We start from the raw sequence: 24,984 nt of genomic DNA on the forward strand, positions 1-24,984 counted from the left end.
GTCCTTCGTGAATTTCTCTTCTCTGCAGTGGTCTGGAATCCAATGCAAGCTGCAGTTCAGTACAATCAAATAGTGTCAACTTTGACCTTGATTGTTTGGTGGTATTAACATAAATAAAAAAACACAATAAACTGTTTTGCACGGTGACGTTCAGTGTAAAAATCTCCTTATAAAAGTAACTGAGTGTACAAACTGTGAAAAATACAGTATTTTCTGCATTATAAAAAAATGCCACTTTGAACGAGGCAAGTGAAGTCGCTTCATATGCAATGAAACAAATGAATGAAGTACATGGACACTCAATACATTGTATACATGACGCTAATTTGTTGGTTCTTCAGTTTGTGTGTGTTTCACCAACATGCTACTAAACTCATTTGCTACCAGAAGTCAGTGCATTACCAAAAAGCCAGTGTTAAAATAGTAAAAAGTCACGTTTGAATGACTGAGGTCTTGTAATGACAGAGTTAGAGAAATATTTGAACATTCTTAAAGTGATAAAAAGCTCAGGAATGCTACAGAGGTCCTCAGAAGTTAAAATTCAATTTTATTTTACAAATGAAGAATTTCTTTTAAACAAAGCAGTGGTTCCTGAAAAAGCAGGCTACCTGACTTAAAAAAGGAACAGTGTCCATTCAGATGTATGTTATTTTTGTCTGCTAAACAGTTGTGACAGATAGGAAGGTGTTATGTACTTTGGAGCCCTCAGGAACCCTGGCCCCATGGCTCATCAACTCCTGGATGGTCATCCAATTGTCCAGGATCTTTTTGTTTCGTTTCTTCATCATCTTTTTGTGACTGAGCTCCAAGATATTGATCTCTTTCCTGCCCTCAGCTCCGCTTGTTGTTCCCTCCTTCAGACATTCAAGGCGACTCCTCTGCATGAACTCTCTCCTCTTCCTTTGCTCCCTGGCTCGCGCCAAGTGCTGCTTCCTCTCCTCTTTACTCCAGTAACGGCCCATCTTCATCTCACTCATAGCATCGTCATCCGTGGTCATGCCCCCGCTCCTCTCTTCTCGGATTCTTAGTGCCCGTTCTCTCAGAATGCGGTCACGAGCAGGCCTCCGTGCGACATAGCGTGTGCCATCAGCTCGGACTTTGACTTTCCACTCTAGACGGGGTTCCCCAGGCCTTCCACTCCGGTGCAGAGGATCCTGACAGACACTGAGTAGACTCAGTTGGCTCTGGGAATACTCCAGAGATGAGTGCTGTTGTAGCAGCTGCATGTAGCTCTGTAAAGCAAGGAAAGAATGTTTTTGATAGAGAATTGTCAGGGAGTTATACAAAGACACATAGGCAATATATAACCATGTCAACACATTTGATCATTGCATTCCCCTTGACCTCCTCCTCCTTGAGTGGCTTGCATCCTATCTCCCACCCACTAAATCGCATCAAGGATGTAAATTCAAGGATTTCCAAAGTTTTTTCACAGTTAAATTATGACAAGATAGAGGTGTTAATCGTTGGCCCTACAGACCTTACCAAACACTCTTGGACTACTGACAGCAAATCTTGGTGTTATTTTTGATTCTGGGTTAAATTTGGAAAAACAGAATCAACTGTGTTGTCAGCACTCGCTTGTTTTATCACAGATCATTTGTCATACTAAAATTATTTTTGATATTGATTTTTTGATTTGAAGATTGTCATTCATGCTTCTTGCCTCAATTATTCCAAATTCTATTATGTAGAAATCAGTCAGACTTATCTTGCCTGCAGCTTGTTCAAAATGTAGAAGTGATGCTTCTCACTGGGTCCAAGTAATCAAACATTTTCTTTTGCTGGCCAAACTGTGAAATAATTCGTCACTCTCTGTGGTGTTTCTGAATCTCATTTTAAGACCTAACTCCTTTTTCAGTCTTTTATGCTATTATGGTCATCAGTCATAACCTAATAATTCTATCTGTCTGTAAAGCCCTGTGGCAAACACCTGTTTTTTAAAAATCTGCTATATAAATTTTACTTGACATGTTCCTGTCTGAAACATACCTGAAGTTGCCTGGATCCTCCTTGGCCTTGATAATGGGTTGTTTGATATGAAGAACCATAGGGAAGCCCTCTTCTGGAATCTCTGGTCCTCCCTTTTTTCTCACACCTCTCATCATCTGCAGGTAGGGCAGGATCTGACTCAGACCGGGATTGGTTGCTCAGATCTGGACTGCTTGAGATAACGGGGCCTGGATCTGCTGGTCTGCTACGACTAGATGCACCCTCGGTTTTGGGGATAGGGATAGGACTAGAGGGTGTAGAAGAGACCAGTCTGAGGTTTTTCTGGTTGGTGATGCTGATGCGTCTCTGCAGGGAGTGGTCAGGAGATCTCTCCGTGCCAAGCGGTGTCGACCGTGCACTGTCTGCTGTGTTGTAGGCACTGGAGCTGTCCTTCTCCCGGATTTTATCACTGTCTGACCTCTCTGGGTGTTCTTGGATGTCGGCCAGCCTACCATGCCGCTTGTGTCCATCTTTGGGGCTGCGTCCTGGTGAGCATGGTGACTGCAGTGAGGGGTCTAGCTGGTGGGTCTGACGAAGCTGATGTGCCTGCATGATACTCTGGCACTCTAGCTCAATACTGCGCAGTTCCTCATTCAGCATTCTTAACTCCTGCTCTACCCCTCCACCTCCACCTACAGCATCTGCACCATCTCCCTCTTCTTCTCCAGGCTCAGTGAGGCTACACTCTATACTGTGTCGAATGGAGTACACCCCGCATTCACCGCCATTCCGAATTTGACACTTGAGCTCCAGAAGTTGCTGGAAGCACTTCTCTAACCCTATGATCCCACCTCCACTATTACGAATACTCAGTACCTCTTCATGTCTTTGACCTTTGGACAATGTACTTTGATTCTGGCTGTGTTGTGGCACTGCAGTCCCTTGTTTTGTGTGTGGATGCTCTGCCCGCCATCTATCCCTAAGGCAATGGGCTGGGCTCCTTCTCTGGAGTCTGGCCAACAGAGGTTGGTGCTCTGGACTGTTTGTACTGCGTCCAAACCCACTGTCTTGATTGCTGGAGGAACAAGTAGCCGTATCTGTTGTCATGTCTTCTTCAGCTTGATGCTGGTGTATGAAGGAAAAATAAAGAGAGTTATAGATTAGATTTAACATTATTGTTACTACACAGGCAACTAAATGTAGAAGTACTATGGACATAATGTACAGGTGGAAGTAATATGGACATGCACCTGCAAGAGTTTGTTGCTGTCGTTGATCTGGTTTCACACAAAAGTTAAATCAACATTATACAATTCTGTTCCTTTCTGTTTACCTTAACTCTGGCAGAGCAGGCGAACCGAGATCATTAACTGTACTTCTTGAAATGGCCACAAAGTCTCATAATTGAAATCATATGTTTTTCTCTGATATCACATTTCTCTTAGCATATGCTCCCACCTCGTCTCCCCTGTTAAAGTTGTGTTCTCTCTGTTTCCTCCTCTCCTCTAGGATCTCTATCTTCAGCTTCTCCACAAGCTCCTGTTGCTCCTCATCCAACCATCCCTCCTCCTCTAGCTGAAATCACAATTCCTTGTCAGAGGTCTGTCTCACTGTTCATGTGAATGTACAGTATGAGTGTGTGTGTGTGTGTGTGTGTGTGTGTGTGTGTGTAGAAACTCCAGAGAATCACACAAACAGAAGGAAAAAGGCACTTAGCAGGCAGCTGTTGTTATTTGACATGACATGGGTTGTCAAAATAGGGCAAGAAGATTGTGTAGGTGTGTGTGCGCACATTTACCTGCATTTCTGGTCTTGTCACCAGTAGTACAATGCTCCTTGCCTCTTCACTTGACAACAAGGCAACAGCCTTTTCTCGGTCTTGCACTTCGCAACCATTTATCTGCAAATCACAGAATAGACGTTTTGAACTTTGTAGAAAGTTCCAATTATGTACCCAAGACAGGACTATTTGTAATTTTACTGTCATCGTACATTTAACAGACATGAATAAAATACTGGTGAGTGTAAAACAGCTAACAATTGTTGCTATTTTTGCAAGACTGTAATCACATACTGACACCCTTTCTCTGCCCATTGTTCTCTTTTTTCATACTCTTTTTTCCGATCACACCGCCTGTCTTCTCTACTATCACTTCCGCCATGTTTCTGTAAAAATAACATGGGTACACGGCTCGCTCGGTAAGGGGAGTCAATTGCGAGTGCATTGTCCGACCTCACGAGAGTCTGCTTTCGCCACACATCCAGAGACACAATTAACTGTTCTCTGACAGGTGGCGTTCATCTTTTCTTCACTAGAGTAATGGGGCTGTCAGGAGAAGATAATAGGGCCAGGAGAACAGCAGGCCCTGCTCCCCACAATCACTCATACTACTGAGAAACAGAAACACTACAGTATATTAGGGGATGGAGGCATATATTGAGGTACAATAATAATGGAGTGAATTAACTCAGTTTTAACTCTTGGGTTGCACGTTGAGATGTTCCTTGATGTGTATACACCAGCGATATGCATTTAGACATTATTCTCACATTTTAGTCAATAGGTCAGCAAATAAAAAATAAAAATAAATGTAAATTCCAATATAAAACATTTAAAAAAGGAAAAGGTAAATTTCTTGAATATATTGTAACATAAGCAAATAAGCATGAAGAAACTATAGTGGTCACCCCAAACAAAACTACAAAGTAACTGAGAGCTACATTCACAAAAGCTCTGTGCAGATAGAGAACGGATAACTATTTGTTAAGTCTGAACTAGGGGCTTTTCTCCTTTGTTATAGACATCTGGTGACACTTATTGTAGGTCTAGAGTCAAGTGTGCAAACTTTTCCATTTGTTATTCCTGTGCCTACTGGGGAAACAATGAATATACATTTTAATGTAAAAAATATTGTCTTAAAGTATATGTAACATATTAGGAATGGTACACATTATACAGTATGTACCCCACAACCATAGTACTCACTTAGCACAGCCAGTTTTTTGATCTATTTATCGTTTCACAGTCTTGTACCCCATAGGTGATCTTATAATGAGACATAGTAAGACGAAGACAGAAAGCAGTGCTAGAAATGATGTAGTGCCTGGTCTAACCTCGAAGAAGCACTTTAATTTCCCCAGTAAAATTAGGTCATTAAATATACATATGCTGGCCCAGACCTGAGACATCAGCAGTTTGGATATTCTCGTAAAAAGTTTCCTCTAAACTTGCAGTATCTGTAGGACATAGGCCTGTATATGTTTTTCCACACATGATTAAAAACACAAACATTTTTATTTTTGTAAATACAAGGTTGACATCCAAGCTAACATCCGGTCATAAGAGAAATACTTAATACTTGATACACATGAGTTCACAATAAAATCTGGTGACGTGAAGAAACCACAAACCTGTAGAATACGATCTCCTTCCTTGATGCGCCCGTCTCTAGCTGCTATACTGTTTGGCTCCACCTGCACAAAAAAAAAGAAATAAAAAATAAAGAAATCAATGCAGAAAGTACTGTATTCTTACAAAAAAAAAAAAGAAACCATAAAAAACCCACCACTGTTCCACTATTCTCTCACTTATGCTGCGGATAAAGTGCTTATTTTTGTACAGATAATTTCAGGCAGAGTTCTCTCAGTTTTTTCTCTCAGTCTTGGTGCTAAAACTACAAAAATCCTGGAAGTGTTTAAGGCACGAACACGATACTGTTGAATGAATCAACACACTTCACATACTAGGAGGAATTTTTTGAAAATAGCTATAACACTAGAAGCCCCTACAAATCACTTGATAAACTTTGTTCTTCTTGCATTGAAGATGAAGAGACTAGCGACATGGAAAAATAAACCTTGGTGGAAATCGAGAAAAAAAAAAAATCCCACACTTCCTGAAGTTTCACCGATACTATGCATACATACATTTTAATGAGGCAAATTAGCATTTGTGGCCTTTTTATCAAACATTCAAAAAATAGACGTGTTAGTCTGTGGGTGACTAACCAGCAGGTGCTGGTGTTTGTGGTTTTCCAAGAAAAACATGGGTGAGAAACCAGAGGGAGAGCAGGAAGAGTTCATGGATTTATATAAGGCAGGAAGAAGCCAGATCTAGTGCAGGTCTTTGTAATTTACCATCAATATACTTCTGACTGCATTCTAATCCTCATAACAGCTCCTACTGTACTTTTCACAGCCTGGCCTTTGTGTTCATAATGGGATTGAAACTGCACCTGCAGTCGGACTGAGCAGTTTTTTAATTCAGTTTGTAATGCTTGAAGCCCTCATAATTCCATAATTCATTCAGGTTTGTTTCAATAAGTGAAATAATTTGTTTTCACTTTGCAAGAGGAAGTATTTTTTTTTTCTGTAATACAGTTGAATCTCTGTAATATGTTTCCCCTTTCTTGTGAGTGTTTGGTATTCAGCAGGTGTATAGTAAATGGCGGAATGTGTTATTTAACTAACTGAGGTTGGGATACAACGCCGTCACTCAGAGCTAATTAAACTCTTCAATTAAACACGTCAAAAGAGGAGGAATGAGGATGGCAGGATGGGAATCACATTTCAAACTTGACTTCCTCTTTGGCCATGCGTGGCTTATTCTCAGCTGATATTTGACTGGCAAACAATTTTTCCCTTCTTCCTCTCTAATTCAGTTTGATTTGCTCTCTGCTTCAGTATGTGAAGATGAGAAATCAAATGGGATTTTATGCCATCGTTTAATAGCTTCCTGCTTCAAAGGAAACTAATTGTGAGGGCCTGAGTTTGAATTAATGAACATGGAGCCTTGTTTTTATCAGACCTGATCACGAATAGCTTTTTTACACTCCATCGCTTCTCCAGGGAATAGCAGTTTATTTTACAGTACAGCAGATATCTGTTATGAAGTAAGAAATTGTGTGACAGAGAGATGCAATTACCGTAAATTCCTCAAGAGAAAACTGTTAAATGTAGTGAAACCTGTTTTTTTTTTTCTGCACTTACTTGGCTGACGTAGATAGCAGTGTCTTCCTCATCGTCTGTCCTGTAGCACAGCGTCAGGCCAAGCTTCTCTTGGCTGTTCTGCCGACACAGCTCCACCTCCTGTTTCATACAGACAAACCAATAATGTTGTGATGTACCTAAGTTTCTCCCCAGTGGACTGGATGGATTCCAAAACCCCACGATTTAAAATTATTTCTGTGTTTCAGGAGGAGGAATTATACTACATGTGAGGGAACAGTCCAGCTTTTTATGCTCTACAGCAACAACTAATCACTTTGGGAGTGTTTAGTTGTTCTGTAATCACAAGTAGTGATATTGCTTTAGGCAAAAAGGATCTGTGTTAATTTTCCACTGGTGCACAACATCCAGGCAACCTGAAAATTTCCTAGTCCTTCATTTTATTGGCTCATATAATATGGACGATGGGGGAGAAACAAAATAGTTTTGTGTAATAAACTGGATGTTAAGCAGGTATTTAAAATAAAAGTGTATTTTTATGTTGATTAAAAACATGATTAGAGCAGCATTAAATTAGCTTCTAATTACTTTTTTTCCCAAGACAAAATCAATTAATGCCAATTTCTTAATTGGCATTAATTGAGTAATTAGCCACAAGAAGAGGTGCAAAACTAAAACACAAACACAAAACAACTAAAGCTGCAAAATAACCACAATGTTACAAGAAAACACCTACAAAGAGACACAAAATGACTATGGAGAGACATAAATCGGCTAAAATGAGAAAAGAAAATGACAACAGAAAAAAAAAGACACAATAGAACTACAAAGAGACACAAAAAAAGAAGCAAAATCACTCCTTAAATCTCTGACTCTTGCTCTTACAATATATTGGAAGGACATGGGGGCTCTCACAGTACATGTCCCTGCCACAGGCTCGTTGTCTCATAATCCACTTGTTCTTAAGGGAAATAAAGTTCATTTATTTCTAGTCTTTACTGGCTTTTTTTAAGCTACAGTGCAATGCGATGTAAATGAAACATAAATATGGCCCCAGCATGTGCTCTGTGCTTCAATCAAATGAAAACCTGCCTGTATCACACTTAACCCAGCATGTGGCAACATACAAGGCAGGTCTTTGATGGCCACAGATGTGGTGTTTCACTGGCTAGTTCCTCCCACAGGATATTTCTCAGAATTTAACCCATCACTGTACAGGCTCCTTTTGATCTCTGCTGTGTACAAAGGTAATCACATAAAGTTAACTCCGGGGATAATCTTTATTAACCCCATGCTGACAAATTCATTTTACCACTGTGAAGTTGTGAAAGGAGGTGTTTAGGATACCACATGGGGTAAGCAGAGGATAAGTGTAGGGGGACAATAATTACCCCCCACCCCTTTTTTTCTTTCATGGGAAACAACCGTAGCAGAGATTGACAGGGGAAGTAATTAATTTCTGTGGCATTTAACCCCTACTGCAGACAGCACTGACCTTCAAAGGTTGGGGTGTGTTGCTTATAATAATGCAATAACACAATTTTGTACAAACCTTGAGAGTAACTGTAACTTATCAGTAGCATACAGTGAAATCGGACAGCTAGTGCCTTAGTGTCAGCGCACATTGTGTGAGACTGGATTACAAGAGTCAGTTTTTGGAAAGCTCACTGGTCTCCCGATGCGTTAAGCTGTGGGTGCTGAAGCCGTAGCGATGCTCGATGAGCTATGATTGGACCATAATCCGTCCCACTGTGGAACTTGAACATAGCAGTGGTGTCTAAATTGTTTCATTGTTTCATTCATTGTGACAGCAAATTAATTAAAAATTAATAATTTACAGTACATGGCAACTGATCCTACATGGAAAGGATCACATTTACCATGTTACTAATGTGCAGTAAGACAGTACTGTGCGGGGCATCTTGTATTTTAGAGCTATGTTAAGTATCTGTAATATTTCACTCTATCATGCAGTTAACAGTTACTTCATGTTTCATAGAAAGAAAATGACTGTAGAGCTTAATGTTCATTGGCTCTGTTTCCACTCTATGGTGACATCTTTTCAGCTGTCACAATTTTACAGCTACAGTCCTTAGGGTCTATCAAAGGTTTGCAAATGGTTCTTAATAAGAAGTTTCAGTTGATAATGAGGTGATTTTACTGCATATTTTTCCCCAGCATATTGTCTGCTTCAGTGCTTCAAATTTGGTATTACATTATCGAAGTGTGACAAAATATCTCTGATGTTATTTTGGACAATCTGAGCTGGCTTAAAGACTTTCTGAAAGCCACTGGCTGTGCATTTTGAAAGTTGTATCCATATATCAGACAGGAAGTATCTACCTGTAGCCATGTTATAGTATTTTAACTTTTTCATACATACGTTGATCATGTAAAATTAAGTTTATTTTGATTAATTTATCACCAAGCAAACTAGATTTTGCCACTGCTGCCACTTATTAACTTCTGTGATGTTGACCAAACAGCTCTTATTAAAGTCTGCCATTTTTTAACATTGTTTTGCCTGGCAGTAGATAAAACATTTAAAAGTGCTCAAAACGGTCGAGAATATTATTAACTCAAATTTCCCTAACAGCATTTTTAGTTTTTGTGAATTTCAAAAGTGTGTAAACTAACAATCGAAGGATCCAAATGTAAAACCGGAGGCTCTAAATATAATACACGTGCTGTTTGCTATTCGGCATTATTATAGTCTGGTAGATTTGGCAGGAGGACCGGGTGAATTATGACAGCAGGAGTTCCCATGTGGACAATCAGTTAGCAAAGCGAAGTTAAACCTGTCAGTCAGAAGTAGCATTCCTGGGAATGGCAGCCCTATTATGTCCCACCCAAGAGGAAAGTCATTCATGTTTCAGTTAGATACCCATGGATGGACAGAGGTAAGTGAAGACAGCTGATTTGGTGTGTGTATGACTCGTAGGTGGGGGTGGGGCTTTGACTGTGTGTTGTGGTACTACGTCTAATACAACACACAAGTTCCTCACCCCCACCCACACTGCCAACCCCCACAGGGGACCTATTCCTCAAGATGATGCTGTAAGGTACAGGGCACAGCTGGCAGCAATGGAATCTTAATGACCCACAGTGCAGTTCACTGGACCAGGAAGTGCCTATTAAACCAGGCAGGACGACTAACAGTAGAAAATACTACCCATCACTGTCACCTTAAATGACATCAAGGTCCGCTGCTTGACTTGCATGATGATCTGTTTCAGTAGAGACACTTGTGGGTGCAGGGCATTGACACTATGGTAAAGATACATCTAATCATCATCATCACATGATTTTAGAAGTAAACCTACAGTAATGAGGTGGCTCATTCACTTTCAGTCAGTGTGAATGTGATTTAACCAAAATTACGTTTTATAAGAACCCAACCAACAACCACATGTTTGTTGTGGTCTGATATCAATGCCATCACAATCATTTACTATTTTAATTAATATGTCACGGGTGTCATCTAAAGCTTTTCCCCTGATGTAGCATATTCGGTGGCTGTCAATGGAACACATATTTCTGAAGGACAATGCATAAAAAAGGGGAAACTACCCTCCTTTGAGTAAAACACATTCACCATGGAGGCCTTTTAAAAAAAGACTTTTCTTTGGGTACATTTATGAAGAGTGGCCTTCCATCTTAAATTCAGGGTCTGTGCAATGTTGTCAAGTATTCTTTCACAAGGGTCAGCCAATTTTTACGAGTCGTTGTGGTAGACCTTTTTTTATCCTATTGTTGTGGGAGTTTTGAGTTGAATATGTCTGGGTTGCCTTGGAGTAGCTCTTAGGATTGTGTTTTACACACTGGCCTCCCATCCCACTGAATCAAGAAAAAAAAACAAAAACACTGTTGCAGGTAAATCTGAAGCTACAACTAGCCCACTATGCATTTCTCATTTTAATTTGTGGTATGTATTTTGGGGTTTTATATGAGTTTGAGTCTTCACTGGAAAACCCAATAGTTGCATGAGCCAATCCCCTGGGGACTGTAAATGTAATTTAAATATTTGATATTGTATAAGAATTATATCCTACACACACATATCCCCAATAAATTTCCTGTCACTCTGGAAAATAGATTAGATAAAATGTCTCTTGTTTTAGAGCCCAGCAGTGGGTAAAGAAATACAGTGCATTCCCAAGATGAGTTAACCCAGAAAGTTAGATCAATGCACATTCATACCTCAAATTCATACTCTTCAGTCCTCTCTACCTCTGCTGGGGTGTTAGATAGGTACTCTGGACATTCATAAAACTCATGTTCCATGGTGTGGATAGAATGGCAGCTAGAGGAAAAAAAGAAGAAGAAAAGTAGCCTAAAATACCACAATTTAAAGTTTCGTTATATTGTATGTACAGTGTGATATATTTTTTAATGATGGTTATGTCATTTTGCAACAAACCTAAACAAGCAATGTAGCAATTCCCCCATTAAAGCCATGACCTCTGTAAAGTGTCAACACGATAACTGCCTCACCATAATCATTGACCAAGACTGGCAGATTTGTAGTTTTATGACAAATCGAATCATTTGCTGCCCAGGAAAGCCCTATAAATAGCCACAGAATGGACGCAGCACCACAATGCCTTTTCTGTCAGCCCATTGGCTTTTAATCGCCCAGCAAAAGCTCCCATTAAAGAAAATGGATGTAGCACACAGAAGCAATAATTGCTTGCGGGTTTGGCACTGCATAATGATATCACCGGGACAAAGTACTTAGCCATGCTGGGGTTTCCCATACCATGATAGAACTGCTTAATAACTACCATGAAATGAAGGAGAACAACAGAGCAGCCTCTGGGTAGCTTCAGGTTCATTTAGGATGGGATGCTATTGCCATCCCTTACCATCAGTGGATATTTGAAAGAGTGCAGTGTTTTTCCTCACCTGTCAGACAAAAGGAAGGGACAGATGTCAGGGACGGGTGGGGTAGCAGGCCGAAGCTTGGCCAGTGCCATGATGTGCTCGAAAGTTATGTCCGTTTGCGTGCAAACGTCAACCACACACACATCCTGAGGCGTGCCACTGTGGTTATGTGTGACGGCAGCAGTAGCTCTAGCGGGGGTTCGACGGAGAACCTGCACAACAATGGGGTCGCGTCTGATCGCCTCCACCACTGCTTCTTCATGGTCGACCTTGGAGAAGTCTCGCCCATTCACCTGGGTAAGAGGAGAACAAAAAGTCACTTTAATGAGAGACTTAAACCTCTGTTGTGAAAACCCCTCACTGCCAACTGTCTTCCCTAAAGTTGTAAGGATGCCAATCACATTATCAATTTCAATATATTACATTGTTTCTCTTAAAAGGACAAAGAAGTTAGTGGACAGCTACTGGAGACCTTTTACACATACTTAAAGATCAAAGTGCCTTTTTAACCTTCAGTTATCCAGAGATGATTGGCAGACGTGTAAGCGTTTTCAGCAACAGCCTGTTCGACATTCACACCTGGTATTCTCACAGCACCTTTACATGTCTGCACAGTTAGGTGCAAAACAGCTTCCAGTAAAGCAACTACTAGCTAGGTGCTTTTATAAAGGGCACTTCATAAAGGGCAGTAATTCTTGATGGTGGGAGCATGTCACATGATCATGTGTGCTGACCAGTTACCTAGAAATGTGCTTCTTTAACCTTCATGCTCCTGCCAAATGTACGGCGACTTTAGAATGCACTGCATTTGCTGAAGAAGGAAACACTCGTGAAGCATGCTTTAATGGCCTCAAATAATTTCATCCAGTCTTTCTCTTATATTCTTTTTCACATCGAACTCGGATGCATTATTTGCATCAAATTCCAACCATTATGCCCATTAATGTGGAGTAATACTGATTTAGCCAAATCAGTGCTAAACTGGGAAGGAGCAGCAGCAAGTAGATTTCGTTTTAACACGCAGCACCTACTTAATTTACAAGCTTTGAAAAGGTTGTGCCACAGGAGAATCAATTGAAAATAGGTACGTAAGAAATCATACTGACAGCTGTCAACATGAAAACACACACAGCTACACATTTAATCCATCTCTGGCGCTACCTAAGCCTTTCCTCAAGTTCATTTTAAGTCTGTCATATCTTGAAATTGATTGTTTGCATTGATTTCTTTGGTTGCGTGTCAGAGAGTTTGTCAAAGGCTGCAAATGTGGAACAATATGCCTAATCTCAGCATCATGACTGGGAATACAAAGTAGAAACATTTGCTACGTTTAGAAATATTTCATATACATTTAAGCCTGGTAAATGTGCTTGGTAGCAGCAAATGGGACACATAAACAGTAACTAGTTTTCTTCTTGTGATGCTGGCACTGGTTAATTGGACATTACTGTTACGTGGTATTATCAACAACAGAAGTTTGTGTTCATTTCAGGCTGGTTCATCTACAGATTTCATACCTGATAGCGGTATCAAATGTGCACTTTTCTTATCCTCCACATACACTGACTTCATCTAACTGTCCCATATGTGTGTTGAGAAAGAGTGTTGAGAAAATTCTACATGTTTAAGTTGTAATGAGGCCCAGGTGGACACATCAATCTCCTATCAGAGGGAAGGCTTGGAAAGGCAGGAAGATATTGCACGGGTACACCTGCCAGTATGTTTACCTGCTGTTGTTCCTCTATTCATTCTGCCTGTTGATGAGCTAACTGTGGTCTGATTAATTGCCAGCAGATGTGACAAAGACCAGGGATAATGGCTCAGAACGCACAGGTTTTATGTGTGTCTGTGTGTAAGTCTGTGTGCATCTCAAGTTTTGTACCATATATACTGAATTTACATACCATTAGGGATAATTAAACCACAAATGAGGTGATAAAAGGAAGTGGGCAAGTTAGAAAAGGGTTTTAAAGACAACTGAGATGTGGATTCAAAATGAAGATCATTTATGTTTCCAGTTCTTGTCCCATATTTCCTCCTGACCTGCATTAAACCCTAAGTCACATGTCAAATATTTTACAAACATTTCCGTTAAATATACTCATTTTCGGTACTAAGATTCATTTATTTTAAGGGTTCGATGATTGTTTTTGTTATTTTACTATTACAAAAACTGTTTCACTGGGGATTGAAGGTAAATTTTGTCAGACCATTGTGTGAAAATGTGTTTGTGTATGTGGGCAAGCAAACTACTGTACATACAAGTTTGATATATGTCCTGTGAATTGTAGGTGCACAGATTCCATTTTTAATCAAACGGTAATTCCATTTTGATTACAAGCTTCCTTTCACATCACTCTACTGCACTCCTGTGACCAAATTGACAGAGAGCAATACAGTATCATCTTATTACATCATATCATATAACCCACGAAAGCTCCAAGAAAACACTACAAATCTTTTGCTTTCACGACAATCTACAGGGACACTAGTAATGAAGCAGCAGTCTAGTGTAGCCTTCACATACCTCTTAAGTTAAAGGTTACCATTGCCAATAAAAATGGTTCCCAGTAGCCCTAAACCAAAGCTTCATGTCTATCCAGACACCAAAAGGTCAAAGTTCAAAGTGGTGTGCTACTGAACATACTGTAGCTTTTCTGTACTTATATTTTTCTCTTTGTGTTCAGGTAACGCAGTGTGTGCAAGCCATCGATCTACAGCCTTTAGAGAAAATGTCATCTACTTGTTATCACTACACTACATGTGTTATTATTCTTCGAAAGACTTGGCATTGTATGTGTTTGTGTGTGTGAGAGATATCTATACTGGTCCACATTCCCATGCAAAATGCATAGAGAACAAACACAGTCAAGTTGAGAGTTGAGGATTATAACGCCTTGGTTTTATAAAAATAAAAATAAATTAAAATGTTACACAATGTGTATCTTAAATGCAGCAACAATTTGATAGTTAAAACCTACCTAACTACTGGTAGAGTTATAACACCAGCTGGAGATAGGTGGAACAGTAAGAGCTTGCTAAAATATGACCCGTCCTGTGTAATTTATTTAGCAGCAACGACTACTTTTGAATTACACAGCCTCGCTAATAATTGATAATTTTTTTTAATTCATTATATTTGTAGTATTATTTTTTTAATAACATGGTGACTTTAGCTCTCTAAAATATCATCATAGGGCTGCTGAAAAGATTTATGAATTCATTTACAACATATTTTGGCAAGAACATCAAAGTCCTGCTGGTTTAAAAAAGTGTCTGTTTTACATCTTTTAACTGGCAGTTGAGATGCTGTACAATTTTCTGTAATACTTTAATACTTTTGTAATACTGGGGGCGGCTGTAGCTCAGTTGGTAGAGCAGTCGTCCTCCTGGCTATAAATAGCAGTGTCCCTGTCCCCCAAATCCTCCATAGTGTCCGCTACTCACTTGTATGTCGCTTGGGATAAAAGCGTGTGATAAATGAGTGCACTGAGATGGTGAGTCTCAGTGACCAGAACACGCAACATTTTGCTCCTTGTGATGCACCAATTACACACATTATTTACCATAAGTAGTTACTACCACACCTTAATGTTGAAATGGCTACACGTGTTCAGACGGCGGTTGAAAGTATCTCAGTGAAATCAGTGCCTGGCCTTAAGCACAATGAGCTCAATGGAAGGCTGAAGGCTTTAAATGTGCCACGGAGTTTTATCAGCTGGCCTCTAAGATGGCTAAATGTTTTTTCCACTTTTGAATACAAACATTAGTGATAAAGAAAGCCAGGAGATAAGAGTGAGTGTTTGTTTGTATGTGAGTTTTTGTGTGGCTGTACATGTGAATGGGTGCGTTTGCTGCACAGAGATAAGAGCGTGATGGAAACCACTCAACCTCACAGCTAAATCTGACAGATGTGGTGTGATTGTAAGAAAATGGAAGCACACAAACACACACACCGTATGACACACAGTATAACATTATATCAGCTCCCGACAGACTTAAAACAGCTCAACAATGTGTTTTTTGCATTAACCATGTTTGACTGAACAATACCAGTATCTCCCACTGAATAAGGTGACAATGGACCACAAAACAATAAGCTGCCAAGGAGAGGCCCCCTGTCTATTCAACATCAACATAGCCTGCCCCTGAGGAGACACCACCAGCAAGCTTTTCAATACAATCCCTCAGATCATGATTTTTGTGAACTTCAGCTCAATACAAGTAAGATTGTTTTCACATTCATGAAAATTGGCTTATTGTGATGAGTGAGGAAGCGCAGGTGGTGTGTTCCAGTAATCTGCCAAATCTCATTTCTCCCACTCTTTTAGCTGTATTGAGACAATTCAGGAGACTTCCCTCATGCGGTGCAGGCTCACTGTCATAAATGTCTCATTTCAATAATAAAAGTCTCTGACACGCAATATCACCCTAGTGCAGCGGAGGCAAAGGAGATGATGGTTTCATAAATTTGAGTGGCAGGTGTTGCAACTGGTGGGCCATGCTCGGTTAACTGAATCACATTGACCCTTACCTTGTGCAGAACCACAATACCATGATGCCATTGATGCATGTGTGGAAAGCACCCAAGCAAAAGAGGGGAGTAGAGGAAATTTGATTTAAAGTTGGTGTTCCATTTTTGGTTTTAAAGCTCTCTTTGCAAAACACCTTATAATATATCGGCTAACTTTTTTAACATTATGTACATTAATAGCTTTTCACTTCCTCACAAAGGGTCAATTAGGGATCGAGAGACTGTAAGTTGTACCTTTTATAGAAAGGGGTCTAATTTCTATGTTTCTCATTTGGGAATTTTTTGAAGTCTTACATTTCTTGCTCTAATATGTTGCTTTGTTGGATTTTGCATTTCCCACACTCTTCTCAGCCAAAGTGCATTAGTATCTCCCAGTGTTTGCAGATGACCTCACCTATGGGTCGTGCTGGTTCTTGGTGGTTAGAATTTTACTGAATTTCTCAAAGTTACAGTACTTTACTTGTAAATGTCAAGGTTGTGCATAACTCTATGCCATTATCTTTGTTTGCAACAATACTTTTCAGAAAGTTTAGTTTCTTATTTTAAATTCTAAGTGCTCTGAAGTCAGTCAAACAACACCAACTCTATATTACCATATTACCTCTCACTCACTGTACAATTACACCATCTGTTATTTCAAAGGAATCCTACTGTATGGCTGAGAGTGGCTAAAATGTATAATTCACTACAATTATAGACAATTTCAAGCTCAGCATGATAGTGTTCTGAGGTAAAGTACTGCTATTATGGTGCGATATGATTCATTTTAATATATATTTAGCCAAAGATGATTTGTGAAGCACATGATTTTTATCATAGTGCTACGTTTTTGCGCTGTTGTAGTTGAGCAACCATGCTGTAGTGTTGGGAAGCAATTAGCAGTAGGGAAGGAGCTCAAGTGTACTTCTGAATGCTTATTGACCCTTCGGTTTGTGGCTGTTCATGCAGAGGAAAAACTTGCATTTTGGGACTGGTCCATTATTCAATCCAGAAAACATTTAGGCAACTGCCCGCTTTTAAAGTAAAATCTTGACAGAAAAAATCCCTGACTAATATGCATTATTCATTGTCATGTTAATTAAAATTCGACTCTGAAAAAAAGAAGGTAGTTTAAGAAATGTTTAACTTCCTGCATTAACTGAAAATGGATTACAGGAGAGGACGATTGTGAGGTACAAAGGAAATCCATCAGTACATTTTAAATGATTCATTTTCTTATAAGAAAAAGTCAGATTTTAAAAGTACACGAGGAATTGTTGAGATTTCACCTCTGTTTTGTATTTGTAGCCAGTCTCATTCATCTTTTCCAATCAGCAACTGTTCACCAGGCATTGAAATGCTCTGCTGTTTTACATTTCTGCATCGCACCAATTAATCAAAGTGACAAGGTATTTAATGAGAGGCAATTAGACTGTTAACCAAAATGCAAATCAGATATGGAGAGACGGCAAAAGATGTGTGTTTGAGTTGGCAGTGATAGTGGGGGCCCACGCCTGCGTATGTGTGAGTTTATGAGTGTGTGCGTGATAAGCTGTGGCCATGGGTTCAAGGAGATTCTGCTCGGTCCTCTTGTTGGGAGCCTTATTCACCTAATTGAGTTCAGCTCTTCTCGCCTGTGTTTACGTCCTCGTCTGCACCCATGATTACATCTATATCCACGCCTGTGAGTGTGTGTACAAGTTGTAATGAGTGTCCTTCACAGTTTTTCACAGATGTGGGCTCCTGCACAACAGGCAAAAACAACCAATTAGTTCTGCATGAGAAAAACTGCATGACAACATGAAACATGGATTAAATAGCTCAGTCAGGACGGATGTTAAGTAGCCCGCTCAGGTCAATCTCTTCTACATCACACAATATCTGTGTGCAGTAGATTAGATTTTTCCTCTAGGAAATGCTCTTCACAGCACTGGCTTGTTTTAGCTGTTAGATCGTAGCTTCAGAGTGAGTATTAAAAGTAAAAAAAAATTACGAACTTATAGCTAAAAAGCATGCTTCAAATGATCTCACAGTAACAGCCGGGGCCAGTGTTTCTCACATGTCCTTTTCAATAAAACCTCTGGCAAGAGTAACAGGCTGGTGTGCCGTCCTTCAACTAGTTATGCTGCATTCAAGCCCCTCATTGTGAAGCATCTGCATTGCTGAAGTGTCCTTCAATAAGATTGACTCTGCTGTGCTGCATCTGAATATGCTTCTGCTACCTCCCAGTAAAGGGCTAAAACAAAAGGGTTTTCAGACAATATGATATGCAAATGTTTGTTTGTATCTGTACCAATTCAACAACGACACAGTGCCATTTTGGTACATTGATGGATCTACTGTATTGAAGCAATGCAGCTCCATTTGTTTAACCATAGTGATAATTAATAATAATCATTTCCTAAATGTACGCAAAATTAAGATGAGTATTGCATGTCTGGTATCAATTTATTCCAATTATTTTGCAGTACTCTCCAGGTGCCGTTTCCACTTCATTGTTCATTAATCACCTTGAATGGAGCAGCACAGATCCCTGAAAAGTACTAACGGGCCAGTTCTCCTCCCTCAGTTTTTCTTTTTTTTTTTTTTTGTTTACTTGAAAAAGTGAGTTAAGATGGACTCTTTTAATCATGCAACAAAACTAAAAAAACTCTTCATCAAATATGTAAAATTAACAGCAGCATGTGTATGGCTAGTTTCTTTGGATTCACTTTGATTTTTGTTCTTTATTTCTAATGTTTCTCATGATGTCCTAACGTTTCTTCTTATATTGAATTTTCTCTTTGTCTTGCTCTCTAGGACTTTTTTTTTTCTGTCATTGCCACTGCATGTCAGCCCATTTCCTTTTACTTCAGTGGGTGAAAAAATACTCAATATCGCCAAAGCACTCTGCAAGCAGGCACAACATTGCTACCAGTTTCTACCTATCTGTTGCAGTGTGTGTGTGTGTGTGTGTGTGTGTGTCTTGCAACATTTTTCTCCTCTGTTGCTCTTCACAGGTCTGTTATTCCTCACCCTGGCATAACGACACCAGCAGTAGAAACACACATGCAGACATCAGAGACTGCTGACTTGTGACTGTCATTCCAAGCAGCCATTTCTGATGTAAGTGGGGGGAAATCAAAGGTTATCATCTGTCAGCGAACACATTAAGAACCATCTCATTTCCTGCTCTTTGTACCACTTCTATATGCAAGGCGGGTTTCCTTTCAATTAGGCTCCAGGAATACAGATAGAGTACTTCTCAATGGTAAAGCCTTGATGATGATTTGTCTTGTAGCCTGTGTGTAGTAATAATTTCATGAAAAAACTAGGTCTTACTGTATCATCACTGAAGAGTTATGATAAAATTTCCTGAATGTGTGCCTAATTATGCCATTAGATAAAAAAACGAACCACCCTGGCAAAAGTCCAGAGGTGTGCTTCACGCTACTAAATTTAATGCACAGTTGTATTCAACATCTATTGTAGCCTGGCAGTTTACTTCATTTTCTCTCAAAAATGACAAACGCCTTCTGCCTGGTGGACTCATACATCATACCAGGGCCAACATGTCTGTGTTTAATTAATAGGCTCTGTGTCCTCAAGCAGCCATGGATGGCACGGGTTATGACAAACTGCATCAACAAGACATTCATTACCCTCAACATCCTAGCAACCAAATCACAATCATTCCGATCCACGAGTGAGCATCCAGCCCCGCTTCCACGCTCTTATTCCTTGCATGCCATGTTGCCAATGCATAAATTAGCCTTCTTTTCTCACATGGGGAAGGGTTGGCGCATTGAGAATTAGCTCAGTTTGTTTTGCTGATTATGAAGAAAGATGCAAGTGATGCTGAAATACTGCAAAACTCCTTTAATGACAAATCAATAGAAGCCGCTTTCATTTCCACTGCGCATGCATCTGTAAACATGATTGCATATGTGTGTCTGGAAATTAACATTGTGTTTTTGTGTGTACATTAATGTGTGTGTGTGTGGATCCATGTAAATAGTTGACTAATGTACTTGGCCTGCTCTGTACAGGGACTCTACTGTTGCACTGTGTCCTCCCCACAGTCATTAGATTACCATTAATCTCTCATCTGCCATTAAAACTATAGCCACTGAGCTGGGCTGAACAACAGAGTGGCCCTTCCTCCAAACTCTTGACACATTCAAGCAATGAGTTTGAAATAGGTTCTCAAGGGTCACCAATTAGACCCACATAATTCATCCAGACGAATGAGTTCACAAAAAGGTTAGAAAAAATGAGTTCACAAAAAGGTTTCTTTTCTATATGGAAGCGCTGAACAATGTCCAGTCATTTACTTTATTTAGCTCAAAGAATCGGTTTGGTCAGGTATTTTTCTTTAACTCAAACAATTGCCGTTGAACCAATAGTGTGAAAGAAGGAGCCAACGTGTTACAACAAAACACATTTCCTGCTTGTTCAAGCCATTGTGAGATGTTTCCAAGTAGGAGTCAGTGGATTTAGAGGTGAGGACTAAAGACCTAACTTCAAGGAAGACTTTTTGATTTTTAATAGGGTTTGTTAAAAATAGCAAAGTAAGCCCTGTTTTTTAAAATTGATATTTTAGTGAAAATAAACAACTACTCATTTCATTTAATTAGCAGCAGTTAATGTAGATCTGTTGGTCAAAATGTGCCATTTCTGCTGTCAAGGTTTCGATTGTTCTGGATTTCAGCAATGTGGGGAAACCACGCATACACACAACAGCAGGGGTTCAACAGTGTCTTGAAAGTGGCACAAGTGAAGAGGCAGAGACAGAAGGTTGACTGAGTCTGGGTAAACGTTGACTGAATACATCAGAAGGAAATTAGCATAGCTTCTCATTGCTTGAAGCCCTCTGAATACTCATAATTATGGAAGAGAAAAAAATCACATTACCATAAAATCTAAATTTTTTTATTCTCATTTTTTTATTCGTCATGATAGCACAATTAATGATGGACCCAATATATATTAACTAGGTTCACCATAAACATTGGGCATAATGTTCATCTTAAAACTTAAACTGTACACACACATTGAATGCTGTATTTGCTGCAAATATTTACTATTCACATGAGCACAGATCTGGTTGAAGGCGAAAAAGAGCTTGGCTACAGCTGCAGTGGCATAATTAGCAAAACAGGCTAAAACTCGCAAAGTGAAAACATTTTAGTGGGGAGAAGGAAAATAAAAGATTTATGTGCTGCTTTTTGCATAAATTAAAGTGTATTTTTCAAAAAGAATGCTGGAGTGTGAACTTAACATTTCTTCCATCTTCCCACCAAACCTTTGCCTTTTTTCACTTTAAGGTGATGCATGTTTATGCTCACTGGAAGCATCTAAGTCATTAGCATTATTCATAAAAGGAAGCTTCCTTGGACCGCCCTTTGCTTGCTAAGAATAATGACTTCACACTCCACTAACTGAGAGCGGAAGAGAGAGGAGTTATTCCTCAATGAAAAATACCTTCATCAAAAAGCATGGTTGGTTAGTTAAGTGAGAGACACACTCTGGTGCAATTTAGCCCTCAATCGACCCTCCTCAATCATGACTTCAACTGTGTTCACAGTTTCAGGCAGCTGAATGTACTGTAAGTCTGTGTGAGTGAGCGAATGACTAATCTCGTTCGCCACCAACAGGCGGTTGATGATTAGCGACTGCATTTGGATAAGTGATTTGTTCAATCAAAAAGTTGTTTCTCAAAATGGGTCACAGGCCTAATTTGTGTGACTTTCCATGTAACAAGGAGCATGTGAAGCATGCGGAAAGGATTAAGGCGGTGTAAAAAGATATGCAACCAGGAAGATGAGGAAGACCTATATTTAATTTAGTTTGATAGTATTAATCTAATGTGTTCTGTAAGGATGTAAAGTTGGGTCATCAAAGAATTAATACTCTATGTTCTGTTTTCTTACCAGAACTTTAACGTACTTTCTTCCACCCAACAATTTGATCCAGACAACCTGAAAGGCCATTTTACTGTTCTGGAACAAGGTCAAGAAATAACTGTCACAATATGTATAGTGAGTATAAAGTGAGTATTTTTCCATCCATCCGTCCGACTTGTGCTGGAATGCGAGGATAAAGACATCCTCTGATCCTCTAATCATCCTCTAATTTGCAGTATTCTGTGCATGAAGAAAGTTTTCAAAAAGAAAGAATCTGACAACTAAAGTTACACAGGACCAAACGTTAATTATCTTTTATGTTTCATTGTCAGAGTGAGATCCCAGAAGCACCTCCCAGTGCTAGGATGTAATGAAACTGCACCACAGAAGAGAAAATCTTATACCTTTCCTCAGGGCAACAACAACAGCAACAAAGAACTAGCCACACAGCCCCCCCTCCAACCTGAGGGCATTTCCCATATCAACACAAGGCTTATGGTTACACTCCATACTAAATGTAATCATCCCCCCTACTATGCAGATGGTTTAGTGTTATTCTATCTGTAACTGGACTCGACGCCAGACTCTGAGTGGCCTAATGACTCCAAAACCCAAGTTGGTTAAGTGGGAATTCAACACCAGCGCCCTGGTGTAACCTAATCTCCCTTTAGACCACCTAGACCTAAGATCAGCCCTGTGGGTTCAAAACACACTTGACAGTGGCACAACAACAGCGCATTTATATTTTTTGGCATCTTTTAAGCTAATGGCCTTGTTAGGACTCATGCAGATTGCAGAAATGTTCAGTTTTGACATTATGTTGTAGAGTAGATGTCAAGGTAAAACATCATCCCTGACATTACCAGCAACCCCCCCCCCCCCCTCAGCCGAATCATATGGATGATGCCGAAAGTGTTGGCAAAGAGGGAAAAAGAACAGCATGAAAAAGTGGAAGGTTTTCTTTTTATAGTATAACTGACAGTTGGTCTCAGATGAGTATTGCACATTCACCGCCAAAAGAAGTCATCAAAAGATCTGACTGAGAGAAATTTTATGCTAATGTGGAAGATATTAGAGGTTTTATGTCTGTGAAGTTTTGGCGTTTCTTCCCCCTGCAACAACTAAATATCTGGGGGAATGTTTCTGTGCATATTTAGTGCATATGTGAGCATTTTTGTGACTCCATGTAGCAGCAAATGCCTGCAACACATCCCTAACAGCTCCAGATGGTTTGTCGTAACATCTGTCTAAACTGACAAAAACATAGCCTGCAGCATGCGGCCATAAGGTGTATTATTGGGTTATTCTGGCACAAGGTTGGCTTCAAACTATTTAACCGTCACCGGCTGACAGCACACATGCTCCAACCAGACAAAATTAGTCCCTCTCTCTGCCACACATGAATGACAGGCTGCCTCCGTGTCCTCCATCACTATCTTTTTCTTTCCAGGGTCTTTCTGGCGTGTAGAGAAAATCCGTGGCACCTCTGAAGGTGGGGTTACATGCCAAGGTGTATTAATGAGAGGGATAGACAGACAGTGACAAACAGGCAGAAACACAGACAGGGGCACTGGAACGGAACGGACTTGAAACAGTGTCTGGCGACTGATAAGTGATGGAGAGAGGGGGAGGGCGAGACATTGTGTTTTGGAAAGGGCGAGGTTAAGAAGAGGGAGCATAAAAGCTTGAAATTGGGGGAGATTTAAAAGACTTATTGATGCACACAACTTGTGTCTTCTCAGTCACCCTCTACTTTTCTGCTTTACTATCTCCTCATTATCTCACACCTTCGTTTCCCCTGTTCTACCTTGACATTTTCCCTCACTCTTTTCCACTCCCACCCTTCTCTTTCCCAATTTTGTCTTTTTTCTTTTTACCTCCTATCGTCTTGGCCAGGCCACTTGGCTGATTGGTGAGTATGGTAATCAACTAGAGGCTGATAACAACTGATAAGTCCTCTTGTCGAGTGCTAAGAGCATGAACGTCATTTTTATGCAGTCGTAAAAAAGGAAAACATGCTGCAGACCTGATGAAAGGATGACCCTGCGTGATGAAAGAAGGAATCCTTTATCATACATGGATACACAGTATGTGCAGCTAAGCATATCTGCTCTTAACCTTACCGTGTAGCTGTGTGCACATCATGCATTCTTTGCCTTGTCTGGAGGGGCAATGAAGACTGTCACTCTGGCCACAAAAAAGGTTTTCATCCTGGGCTTATCAGAGCCAACACAGAGGGACATTGTTGGCTAGTCTAGAAACACCCCCCCCCCCCACCTCCACACCTGACCCGTCTTCCCCTGACTTTGTTAGAACCCCCAACACCACCTCCACCACCATACACACGTGAACAATCAGCCAGAAAGAAGGCTGCACAAAGAAGTGCAGCTACAATTGGGCATTGATGTACAGAAGCTTTCTGTAATCATCTATTTCAGTCACTGCCTACACAGAAACACACACACAAATTAAATTCATGTTTTACAATTTCAGTTCTTTCACACACCACAATGCTGGTTCCCATATTAACCTGATGCTATGTAATTTAATAACAATCACCCATTTCATTTTATATTTGTATTTTTGGCCTGTGACCAAAAGACATGCTACATGTGGCGCCATTGACGAGGCCGTATGCACCTCTAAATCATGTGGTTTTATCACCATGCTGTGCTCCAACAAGCAACTATAACCATGATGGAAGACGCCAGATGATCTGTGTTCAAGAGCAGACTTCATTTCCATAATGCTAGATTAACATTTTTAGGGGGAAAGAGCATTACCTTTTACTGTTTATTGTCTCGTATGTATAAACACCACCAC

At 40.0% G+C, this 24,984-nt stretch overlaps 1 protein-coding gene across 2 annotated transcripts in view; it reads right to left on the bottom strand.

Moving 5' to 3' along the window:
- Window positions 1-524: 524 nt before the first annotated feature.
- Window positions 525-24,984, bottom strand: part of pdzrn4 (PDZ domain containing ring finger 4) — a 29,462-nt gene continuing 5,002 nt past the window's right edge. The window contains exons 2-9 of one of the 2 annotated variants that reach the window (XM_067491050.1): window positions 11,785-12,056; window positions 11,080-11,182; window positions 6,922-7,020; window positions 5,344-5,406; window positions 3,731-3,832; window positions 3,391-3,507; window positions 1,993-3,057; window positions 525-1,232 (exon numbers count right to left, since the gene is read on the bottom strand). In XM_067491050.1, the coding sequence (XP_067347151.1) occupies window positions 660-1,232; window positions 1,993-3,057; window positions 3,391-3,507; window positions 3,731-3,832; window positions 5,344-5,406; window positions 6,922-7,020; window positions 11,080-11,182; window positions 11,785-12,056 (2,394 nt within the window). In that variant the 3' untranslated portion in view covers window positions 525-659. The remainder of the gene's footprint in view (window positions 1,233-1,992; window positions 3,058-3,390; window positions 3,508-3,730; window positions 3,833-5,343; window positions 5,407-6,921; window positions 7,021-11,079; window positions 11,183-11,784; window positions 12,057-24,984) is intronic. The other variant, XM_067491052.1, reaches the window with a different exon arrangement.

The sequence above is a fragment of the Channa argus genome, chromosome 21 (genome assembly GCF_033026475.1).
Source record: "Channa argus isolate prfri chromosome 21, Channa argus male v1.0, whole genome shotgun sequence".
In the NCBI taxonomy this organism is placed as follows: domain Eukaryota; kingdom Metazoa; phylum Chordata; class Actinopteri; order Anabantiformes; family Channidae; genus Channa; species Channa argus.